This window comes from Panthera onca, chromosome C1 (assembly GCF_046562875.1).
Source record: "Panthera onca isolate mPanOnc1 chromosome C1, mPanOnc1 haplotype 2, whole genome shotgun sequence".
Taxonomy (NCBI): domain Eukaryota; kingdom Metazoa; phylum Chordata; class Mammalia; order Carnivora; family Felidae; genus Panthera; species Panthera onca.
In genome coordinates this window covers 38,261,407-38,273,585 of record NC_138346.1, presented here as the reverse complement: position 1 = coordinate 38,273,585, position 12,179 = coordinate 38,261,407, and the positions used below count along the sequence as shown (strand labels likewise).

The window sequence follows — 12,179 nt, the reverse complement described above, 5'->3', positions numbered from 1 at the left end:
TGTTTTGGTGGAGTGGTACAAGCAAAAGACCAGATAAGCAGAATGCAAGTATAGACAACTCATTCAAAGCATTTTGCAGTGAAAAGTCAGAAATGGCTAGAAGGGGATGTGAAGATCAAGGAATGGTTTCCTGTAGTTGTCTGGTTTCAAAAGGAAAACAGGTAAAATGTGTTTGCTGATAATAATCCAGAGAAAAAACTGATGTTACACAAAAGTCTCTGAGTAGTAAGAAGAGATGGGAAATAGTACATAAGCAGAAGTTGTTCAACTTGCATCAACACCTCATTACACAAAGAAAAAGTAGATGAAACCAAAAACAGGCATACTGGTAGATTTCATAGTGGGAACATGTTTAAGTTTTTCAATTATTTCTACTTTAAAAAGGAAAAATAGGAATTAATATCATCATATAAAAAGCTGTTAAGAAGACATTAGAAGATTGATATAACAAAGAAGTTCTCTGGGAGTGAGAGAGACAGAGAATTACTGCTTAATATAGTTTGCTCAAGGTGATGAAAAAATTTTGAAAATAGCGGTGACAGCTGTACAACATTGAGTGTAATTAATGCCACTAAATTGTACATTTAAACATGGTTAAAATGACAAATTTTACATTATTAATGTTTTATCACAAGTTTTAAACATTTTAAAACAGGGGTGCTTGGGTTGCTGAGTCTGTTGAATGTCCAACTTCGGCTCAGGTCATAATTTCACGGTTCATGAGTTCAAGCCCCACATGGGCTCACTGCTGTCAGCACAGAGCCTGCTTTGGATCCTCTGTCCCCCCCCCCTCTCTGCCCCTCCCCCACTTGTGCTGTCTCTCAAAAATAATTAATTAACATTAAAAAAATTTTTGAGGGGTACCTACGTGGCTCAAAATTGGTTGAATATCTGACTTCAGCTCAGGTCATGATCTCATGGCTCGTGAGTGTGAGCCCTGTGTCAGGCTCTGTGCCGACAGCTAGAGCCTGGAGCCTGTTTCCGATTCTGTGTCTCCCTCTCTCTCTGCCCCTCCCCTATTCATGCTCTGCCTCTCTCCTTCAAAAATAAATGAACGCTCAAGAAAAGTTTATTTTTATTCTTTAGAATAAAAACAACCCCCAAAACGGTTCTCTAGGAAAATAAACTGACCAAGGAAATGCAGTAGCACTGCCCATGTGACACCTGTGGTCAGATGCTTAAATTATCCATCTAGAAAATAAGGAAGATCATTGTATTATACTTAACCTCCACAATGTGACGTACTGAAATATCTATTTTAATATTCCAAAAGGGACATTCCTTTATTCCAGGTTATGGACTTTACTGTGTCTTCCCCCCAAAACTTACGTTGAAGCCCTAACCACCTATGTGTATTTAAAGATTGGGCCTTTAGTGAGATAATTAGGTTAAATAAGGTCATAAGGTTAGGGCCCTAACCTGATAGTACCAATGTCATTAGAACAGACACCAGAGGTCCCTTGCTCCCTCCACGTGCACACAGAGAAAAGGCCATGTGAGGACACAGCAAGAAGGCAACCATCTGCAAGCCAAAAAGAGAACGCTCACCAGACATCAACCCTGCTGGCACCCTGAGGTTGACTTTAAGCCTCCAGAACTGTGAGAAAACAAACGACTACTGTTTAAGCCACCATTCTGTTACCTTGTTAGGTCACCAAGAGTAGACTAATACAGTACATGAGAGGGATAAACTAAAAATAATAACAATCATAAAAAAACAAAAATAAATTACCTCTGCTTGATCCCAACTTGATAGTTTTTTAGGAGTGGCACCAGGAGTCTGATCGGCTGTTTGATCCCAACGCCGTTTTCGTTTTGAGGGAGGCTGGGACGCTGCTGCTCCATTGACAACTTTTAATTCTCCAGCTTTAGCTTTTTCTGCTAGTTGTTGCCTAATTTCTCTCTAAAAATATTTGAATAAGCACTAAGTATCTTTAAAATATTTTCAACATATTCCCATATAATCAGCACGGTCATTTCCATTTAATGTCATTTTCTTCATTCTCTGTTCTATGCTGCTACTGGTAGTCCCATTCTTTATTTCTTTTTATTTTCTGTATTTCTAGTCTTTATACAATGCCCTTCTGCACAACAGATAAGTACAGAATTTACAACACAGAGCATCTTACTTTAAATACAGTTAAATGAAGTAAAATCTTCAATGGTGGAGAATCAAAATGCTTTAAAAAATTTTTATGTTTATTTGAAGGAGAGCGAGCAAGAGAGCAGCAGAGGGGCAGTGAGAATCTGAAGCAGGATCTGCACCATTGATGCAGAGCCTGACACAGGGCTCAAATTCATGAACTGTGAGATCACGACCTGAGGTGAAACCAAGAGTTGGATGTTAACTGAGTTACCCAAGTGCCCCCAAAATGCTTTCATTGAAAAATAGAGTCTTATTTTTTATTTAAAACTCTGATGAATAGCAATTAACATCATGTAATAAGATAGAAAAGTGGCAAAAAGTGGAAACTTAAACATTTTCACTACATAGAGGTGCCTGGGTGGTTCAGTTAAGCGTGTGACTCTTGATTTCGGCTCAGGTCATGATCTCGTGGTTTGTGAGTTCAAGCCCTGTGTTGGACTTTGTGTTTGTATCATGGAGCCTACTTGGGATTCTCTCTGCCCCTCCTCTGCTCACACTCATGCTCTCTAGCATTAAAAAAACTATAACTATGTAAATTATTATATACAATGTAATCATAATAAATCCATTTAATTTATCCTATGATTTTAAAGCAAAGTTTAAACCCACTTAATCCATATAACAAATTATATAATTGTAATTAAGTTATAAAGGTTCACTATTAAAACAAATGAAGCAATCACCATAGGCCATTAGGAACCCTTCAGACTTCTCCACCCATATCCAAACGGAATCTTATGGATGAATTGAAAAGGTTTTTCAAGGAATGCTTTAACTATCTGACTTTGCCTTTACACATCTATTTTGGACACACACCACCAATCCTCCCTACAAATATATCCACCAGGTCTGTGTATGTGTATATATACATACATGTGTACACATATATATATACAGCCAAAAGGCCAAGGGCTAGAAAAGGACATAGAAATATGAAAGTTTAATTTGGGAGGAGGCAGAATTTTGGGTAAGGTTTCCTTCTCAACTTAATTTTTATTAATACTATTAAGATATTACTCGTGTAGCAAATAAAAAAGAAACACAAAAGTATCAATTTGAACTTTCTTTACATTATGTCACAACCACTAAAATAAAAATCCGGTTCACATACCTCTTCTTTGGTTAAATGCTGTTCTCGCATTACATCCATGTAAGTCCTAGCATTCATTTTAGGATCAGGGGTCTTCCCTCCTGCAGAAAAGAACAGCAACAGGACAAGAGTACAATAAATAAAAGATAATTAGGTTCAACTGATTTATCTTCCCTGCTCTAATATTATGTTATTCCATAATCATTTAATTTATTTTTTGATGGAAAACTTTAATAATTATACATCTTACTTTTTATTGAGTTTGCTGATCAATTTAACCTGTTTGAACACAAACATATCTACAGCAGTTTAAAACAAATATTTTAATGCATATAAAAACAAAATGACAGCACAGTTTAGAGTCTTCAGTAGTGATGGGTTCCTGGGTTGCTAATCCGGAATACGTACACTTTCGTGCCTTTGTCTCCATCAGCAGTTCTGACTTCAAGCAGCAGAATAGAAGCCTAGAAAATTATCTCTTTACCATTAGTAACACTTTGGAAAGATATTTATATTCAAAACATTACCTGTTGCAAGCTGTTAAAATCCTGACTACAAATAACTATAACTAGATAAGTTCTCCATACAATGTTCTAAAAGTTATAGTTTAGAAAATAGTTTAGACTTTTAAAAATACACCTATAATCTGATTCTGATCCCATGTTACTAAAAAGGGCTTCATTCTTTTTAAGTTTTGTTGACTCCAAAACATTTTTATTTTCTTAGAAAGTATAAATTACAACTGGAAACATATTACTTGAAATATATTACTTCTACCAGTTATGTTGCACACAGAAGAAAAGTGGTGTACAAAGAGATGTGTTAGTCTCTTGGTTAAAGTTTCAGTATTTGCTTTTCAAACTTCAAAATATCTTAAAGAAGCCCAAACAGTACATAATAAGATTCAGAGGCACACTGAGTTTTAGAAATGTGGTAATTTGCTATACAAGTAGTATAGCATCACAATTTAGGAAAAAATAATAAAATTCTAAGACATTTCCTATGCTGAAGATCATGCCCAATTGATAGTGTCATTCTTTCTGACACTAGCTCTGATAAGACTTCCTTTGGAATACTTTTTCACCATAATCTAGAGAGGATGTGTTGAACTGCACCCTTAAGAATGCAGACAGGACTGGCATATAGCAGTACTGCTGTAGGAAAGAAATTAAGGACAGTTAGTATGGGCCTGTGAATTCTGACATACATGTTTAAATCAATTACAATTATGCAAGTAAAAAAAGAATATCCCTACTAATTCATGCAGGCTGAAAGTCTAATTTGTAAACCTGCAGCAGAATCTAATTCTAAGAAACAGGCACCTAATTCTGCTTTTGAAACTCACTCACCTGAGGAAAGCTTCCATCAGGCTCACTATGCCCCTTGTGCTGACCTGCACACTAAAATTAGCAAAACAGACTCCAACTATTAAAAATACCAAAGTCGTTTTGTATATATACTTTTCTTTTAACTTTAAGTATGCTTAGAGCAAAGTAGGTGCATTTACTAAACTACATTTAGAGCAATACAGGGGGGAGCTCTAATGTGAGAAACAGTTTCTCAAAAGTAACAAGCCTAAAAGTCTAGGATTTGGAATGAAAACTTTCAATAGTTTGAAAGTATTTTGAGCAGAAAAACACATTTGTTCAAAGTATAGAAAGCGTACCCAAAACAAAAGTAAAAGAAAAACCTTTAACCCTTTGCGTTTCTATGGCATTGGCTCATTATTTTCTTGTCCTTCTACCTGGAAAGAAAACTTGCATTATAAAGATGAAGAAAATGGCATCTGTGACTTCAACCAAATCTATACAAATCTATAATAAGGGGGATTTTAAAAAAGAAAAGCAAATTCATAAGCATGCCAAAAAAAATCAAAGGGCTAAAGACAACTTAAGACAAATAAATTCCTGAAAACTTATAGAAAAGTGGGAAAGAATTACCATCTGCAAAAGGATCAAGACGCTCTGGGGATATTATCATGGTCCGCCTGTGCTTTTTGTATTCATCTTCCCGGTCAGCAATCTTTGGAGGTCGGTGCTCAGCAAATGGATCATACTGAAAAGAGGTATGTCTCATTTAATACCCACTTTATTAAATACCAAAAAGAGTATCCTAAACAAAACCCAGAATGTTATATATAAAACATGTAAAAATGTTAAATAAATGCCTACTAATAAAAGAAATATATTTTACGGATGTTAACGTGAAAAAATGACATATGGAAATGAGACAATAAACAAGTCCACATCTGCATAGTTCTTCCATGAAATGATTACCTTCATAAAACAAGCTAGGTACTATTTCTAATCAAGACATTCTAATAACTTGTTTCTAAAATACGTGGGCTTCCATGGGAATTGAGACATTGTTTTCCTTATGAATAAACTCTGATTTTAATTTTAAATAGAGGAAGAAGAAAAAGAAAAGAATCACCTGTTCTGTTGATTGTGGTATATCATTAAGCAATGCCACAGGGGCATGATATCCTGGCTTCTTCTGACCAAGCAAACTTGTAGATGATGAGTAGTCATCGTCATCCTGCAATGAAATGCCCCCCGGAAAACCACAAAAATGTCAGAACTTAAAAATGAGAAAGAACATGCAAATTCAACATGGCATCAAAACACTTACTGACAGGGGCACCTGGGTGGCTCAATCAGTTGAGTGTCTGAATCTTGGTTTCGGCTTGGGTCACGGTCTCATGGTTAATGGCTTCAAGCCCTACATCTGGCTATGCACTGAAGGTGAGGAGCCTGCTCGGGATTCTCCCTCTCTCTCTGCCCCTCCCCCTCTCCTTGCGAGTGTGAGCAGTCACTTTCTCTCAATGTTAAAAAACAAAACAAAAAAACAACCCAACTTACTGATAAAGTGATGTCTAAACCTTTGTTCATAAAACTTGTAAATACTTAGGTCTTCTTTCAACTCTTAAACCTATTTTAAAGAAATTTTTTACTCTTTTAAAAATATTAAACCAGGAATGCTTTCTGTGGAAGTTAACTGAAATAAAGCAGGTATGGAATTGAAAAACCTGAGCATTTTATTTTCTCACAAAAAGCATAATGAAATTTGTTTTTCAAATTTGGAAACTGCAAACAGCTTATTTAAAACTCTCCAGTTTCCTTGATTTTTTTTTAATGATTTTACTTTTAAGTAATCGCTACACCCAACGTGGGGCTCAAACTTACCACCCCAAGATCAAGAGCTGCATGTTCTACTTGAGCCAGCTAGGAGCCCCTCCTTGTTTTTTTCCACTCATTTTTTTTTAAACATGATTTAACACAAATAAAATGTAATTAATTTTAAATGTATTTGTTTCCTTAGTAGTATGTTTAAACAGACCAAAGTGATATTCTTACTTTACTACTGTAAGAAGTGCAACAGTGCATTAACTCCCAAGATCTTAACACCTCATTTATTTTAGTCAAAAATGAAATCACAATTTCCTCAGCTTCTGGGAACATATAGCCATCACTGTGTTTTATCATGAAGGTCTAATAATGCTAACAGAAGCCTGACTAGTCTCTGGAAATTGTACCTTTGGAACTTTTATTAAATTTTTCTTAAAAGAAAAAAGTGCCAACTAAAAATGTGGCTTGAATTTCATAAAAACAAGTTTGATAATCTATAACATAAAATGTTTGCTACTGAATCACACAAAAATGACTATTTCACCAAATATGGATGTTTGGCATGGCCTGACAAAATAAGCTCTGTGGAATATATAAAAACATTTTGAAGGTCATATTTCAAAATGAGAAGTGGGTAGTCATCCTCCAGAGTAAATGAGAAAGTCCATTAGCATCATTCCATTCATATTAAGACACCAAAGGGAAAAAACACACAGCATCAAGCATAAGTCTTAAGTCAAAAGTGGCAAGGACAGATGGCTATCTACAAGAAAGTTGACTCACACTGGCTACTCTAGAGCTCAATAGGTCACAATAGGGATTTATTTTACAATGGTTAATGATTTGCAGGTCCTTTACTAGATAAACTAGTTTTAACATAAAGATTGAGAACTGATCACTTCTAGAAGTTTCTGGATCTTACAGAGGAAGGACACCTAATAGTTTTATCCTTCAAAAGAAAGATTTCCCAATGCCCCAAATCTTCCCAGATTAAATGAGAGGATTAAAATAGAAAATCCCTTTATATTTCTTGCTCTTTGTTAAAAAATACTTGACTCTTGTACACTTGGTAACTCACATCTTCAAGTTCAGTTGCAGCAATTGATGTCACATATCCAGCAAAGCGGCTGTCACTTCCACCATAAATTTCCTGGTCATAATAACCTGTAGAATCAAGGCCCACTCCTTGAGCTTCATCAAGAGCTGCCTTCTTGCCTTGAATTTCTCGAATCTGTGCTTCAATATCTGTAAGAAATTAAGATTTTCTTAATTTTCCAAACAGACCCAACACAATGCAGTTCTCTAGTAGAAATTATCAAAGTAGTCTTCTAAATACATAAACTTTAAAATAATTATAATACATAACGAGTTAGAACTAACAGACAATACTCGTATACAGAAGATATGCTTACCATTTCATCAACCACAAACCACTCTTACCTTAAGAATGGGTTACCAAAGTATAAGTTATTGTTGAATTCCAAACCTTTTCCCAAATGAAAAAATAATACTGTCAATGTTGTTTAGGGACTAAGAACAATATTCAAGATAATTTAAACTCAACAATACCAGAAATGCAAACACAACAGTACTATGGAGTGTGGGTCTCAAACTACATAGAATGTGCAACAAATGGTCTCTAGATTTTGTCAAAATGCAGTAGGCCTGGATCAGACCCAAGTTTCTGCATTCCTAACAAGCTCCCAGGTGATGTCCTAAACATCTAGGATTACACTCTTAGGAGTAAAATAATAAAGGATAAAGTCTAAATTCTTTAGCCTAGAATTCAGAGCCCTACACAGTTTGCCTGCAACTACCATGACATTAGTTTCATGATTAAGAGTCTGAGCTCTGGAACCAAAATGCCTTCAAATAAAGGCTTTCTCTACTAATTAAGGTTATTTCACCTCTGTGTCTCAGTTTCCTACAACTTGAAGTTTTTTTTAAGGATTAAATGAGATAATGAACATGAAGCACTTAAGCACTCCACCAATGAATTAACTCTTGCCACATCTCACCCTCCAGGCACTGTGTTCTTTCTATCCATTGGTCTGACATTTAGAAGATGGACATTTGATGAATGAAGTTCTCAACAGATTCCCAAACTTCCCTATTTTTAATTTTGACATTTTTCAAGACTAAAAAAAAATTAAAACATACAATGAACATCTACACAGTGTTCACCTATTTTCATCAAGTGTTTACATATATATGAGATATAGCAAATATTATATATGTACATGACTTTTCTACACCATTTAAAGCCCCTACTATTTCAGCATGTATTTACAGGTCTAAGACATTCTCCCATATAATCAAAATAGTATTAACAGGCTCAAGAAATCATCATCCTAGTAATAACCTTTCTAGATGTTCTCTTCTTTGATCCATGATTCCATCAAGAACCTGGCAAGGCACTGAGTTGTAGTAGTCTCTTTTAAATAGACTAGCCTTCCAAACTTTTTTCTGGTCTTTCCTAATACCAGCTAACTTTAAATTCCAAACTAATGTTTTATTGTAATAATCTGAATACCTAGGTGTTTTAAGAAACAAAACTTTTTACAGCTACTGGTTTCTTTTGTGGCTTAACAAATAGATGTTTCAATTTTTGCAGGCTTATTACCTTCAACTGAATCAAAACCCTTTGACACCAGGCACTTTAAAAAAGCTCATTTACTAGTTTGCAAAGACCAAAAGAAAAAGATTCAAATGCCCAACTCCACACCCTCAGCAAAGGGAGAAAAACCTCCACTGTTCAAGAAGGGTATGGTTTAAAGCAGAAAATATAATAACATGATCTAGTCCAAAGTACAGCTGGGCCATATAACTGTGGGACCAAGTCTCAGAAACTCAAAATAATGGAACAGGGTTTACCACTGAACTTAGCAGCTCCAGTTTGTAACCACATCTCAAAATTCTTATGGTGTATCCACAGCACTATCATCTTATCATCTCCACAGTTGCTGCTTTTTCCTGCATCTCTCCCCTCAAAACCATTACAGCAGCCCAGGTGGCCAGAGGCCCCCACCATGAGTAATCACAAATAGAAACATTGTCATGTGAGCTGGGTGGCTTATTTTACTATTATTTTACTAATCTACTTCTGTTTCTATTTGAAGTAGTATATATTTTTTAGAAGTCTTAAATCCACATTTGCTCCCCTCACTCACCCCTGAAACTTTTTATCCTGGAGCACAGAAGAAACCTCAGTGGTTAAAAAGACTGGCTAAAGGGTGACTAGAGATTAAGCCTTTTCTTTTTTCTTTCCAAAAATTTCCATTTCTTAAATGTTTGAGAAGAACATTAAAAATATATATATATATATTTTTTAAAGCGCTAGATGCATGGATCACCTTTAAGTAAACAAGTTCTTTTCATGGACCACAAATGCTACTGCCATCAGGATCCAGACAGGACACACAATGGTGAATCAGGCCAGCCAAATAATCTGCAATCTCCCCTCTACAGCATCAGTGTAGTCTACTAACAACCTACATTAAAGTCACCTGGGGCACCTCTTACAAGGACTGACTCCCATGCCTCAGACCCATTAAGTTGGAACCACCAACTTAAGAGCCCAGGTTTCTTCATCAATATATATTTTGTGAATAAACCCAATTTTATACTTCCATTTTTCTTTAAAAGAAAAAAAGAGAGAGAGCGCCCACGTTTCTATATCAGTAACAAACACTCCAGAAAACTTGTACATGGCCCTCGACTTCCAGCTCCAGCCTACCTTTACTTTAAAATTTCCAATTTGGGACATGTTATACTTTTTTCTAGCTCATACACAACAAAAAAGCAATAAAGAGGTGTTGTTTCATAAAAACCACATCACAGCATACATATTGGGCAGCTTACCCTCCCCCCCTTCACACACACACATTATACATTACGGTTTTATTTTCCTTTGAAAGGATTCTTCTAGAAGTTTACAGCAGCTAGTACAGTATTTGGATAATACATTTATTCAGGAACTATTTTCATCTATTCAATCTTACCTACTGATTTTATGTACTTAAGGATAAGCAACAGAGTTTTCTAATTACAAAAATACTCAAAATATTGAATTTGTGTTTGTATAAACTCTATGTATTTTATGACTGGATTCCTATTAAATAAAATGTGGTAACAAAATCACCTAGGGGCTAGGCAGCTCTCTGTAGTTAATTAATTCTGAAGGGAGTTCATTAATAAACTTCTACTAGTTGTACATGCAAACCAGGTACTATATCTGCTTGAAATTGCGGATAAAAATTCTATATACCTTGTAAGTTTTATTTATGCATTGTAAACTGCAGCACATTTACATAAGCATCACATCCACAAAATTAAGACAACAGATTCCCCAACATTCAGCAGTTATGCAAATAAATGACAGAATTAAATCTCAGTAGTTATTTAGTAAACTATGTGCCAAAATATGAAATAGAACACACTCAATATTTACAAGCAAACAAATGTATCATTTCACTTATAAACATTTATAAAATGTATAATCGAGTTATTATGAATATGATATTTTGTTTACAAAATAAATAAAATCTATGGCACAAATATGGCAAAATATTGAGAACTGGTAAATCTGAGCAATATTCATTATTTTTCCTGTACTTTTCTGTAATGTTACACTATTTCATAATTAAAAGGTAACTTTCAATCAGAAGTCATTAAAAATTTTTCCAAAATTTTATAAACATTTTGCACCTCTGGGAAAGACAAAATCGTCTCTTATTTTCAAAGTTGTTGCACACAAAATTATAGCTACTGGCATGCAGATATTCCTGTACTTTAATTGACTGAACGTAAGTAAATAGATCATTTCTGACAACAAATGCTAAGATTTGTTAGCAACAATGGAATAAAAAAAAAAAAAAAGAGGCAGCATACAAAAAAGAATAACCAGAGGGCCAAAATGTTAAATAAAAGACTTGAAGCAGAGAAAGGAGGAAATGTTTATGCTAATCTCTCCCTACTTCATTTATAACCAACATGAACAAATCCTCTATTCCTAATTCCTTTCCAATTCAGACTCCCTGTAGTTGAGACATTCAGATGTGAAGATAAAGAAAAATGGATATGGTCTGCTAGTCACTGGACAAGAGACTAGGAGCTCCTCATGGGCACACATACAATTGCCAAGAGCTGGCACTCTACTCCATCTGAACCCTTAAATATTCCAGTCTTCAAGATATGTTAATCAATATTTCTCATTATCAAGTAGTATTCCTATGTACTACAGCATTCAGGTTGCTTGCAGTCTAAAGATTACAAATAAGGCTGCTATAGAACATTCACATACAGGTTTTTATGTTAATATAGGATTTAATAGCACTTGGGTAAATACCTACTCTTATAGATAAATATCTAGTCTGCTAGGTCTTAAAACAGTATGTGTTTAAAAGAAACTTACAGAGGTGTCTGGGTGGTTCAGGTGGTTAAGCATCTGACTCTTGGTTTTGGCTCAGATAGTAATTTTACAGTTCATGAGCTCAAGCCTATGTCTCTGCGCTGACAGTGCAGCCTGCTTATGATTTTCCTCTCCCTCTCTCTGCCCCACCCTGGCTTGCGTGCTCGTGATCTCTCCCTCTCTCTCAAAAAATAAATAAAAGAAACTTACAAAGTCCTTTTAGTGGATTTACTTACACAAGTCTGAGCACAGAAGAGAACTGAACTATTCTGTATAACAGAGAAAGAATCATTTTGAGAGATGACATGGAGGAAATTAACAGAACAAGTAAAATGAAGAAAAGCTAATTCCAGTTTAATGGTGTTAAAAAAGGGGAGGTTATCAGGAGGCAGATATATCTAGTGT

General features: G+C 35.2%; 1 protein-coding gene across 5 annotated transcripts in view; it reads right to left on the bottom strand.

Annotated features, from left to right (window-relative positions):
• The window catches only part of SF3B1 (splicing factor 3b subunit 1), a 60,359-nt gene that overhangs the window by 20,795 nt on the left and 27,385 nt on the right, over positions 1 to 12,179 (bottom strand). For 2 of the 5 annotated variants that reach the window (XM_078451037.2, XM_060622768.3), the window contains exons 3-7: positions 7,443 to 7,609; positions 5,670 to 5,774; positions 5,177 to 5,291; positions 3,258 to 3,337; positions 1,733 to 1,903 (exon numbers count right to left, since the gene is read on the bottom strand). In XM_078451037.2, coding sequence (XP_078307163.1) covers positions 1,733 to 1,903; positions 3,258 to 3,337; positions 5,177 to 5,291; positions 5,670 to 5,774; positions 7,443 to 7,609 — 638 coding nt within the window. Of the gene's footprint in view, positions 1 to 1,732; positions 1,904 to 3,257; positions 5,122 to 5,176; positions 5,292 to 5,669; positions 5,775 to 7,442; positions 7,610 to 12,179 lie in introns of those variants that run through there. The other 3 variants (XM_060622771.3, XM_078451038.2, XM_060622770.3) reach the window with 3 other exon arrangements.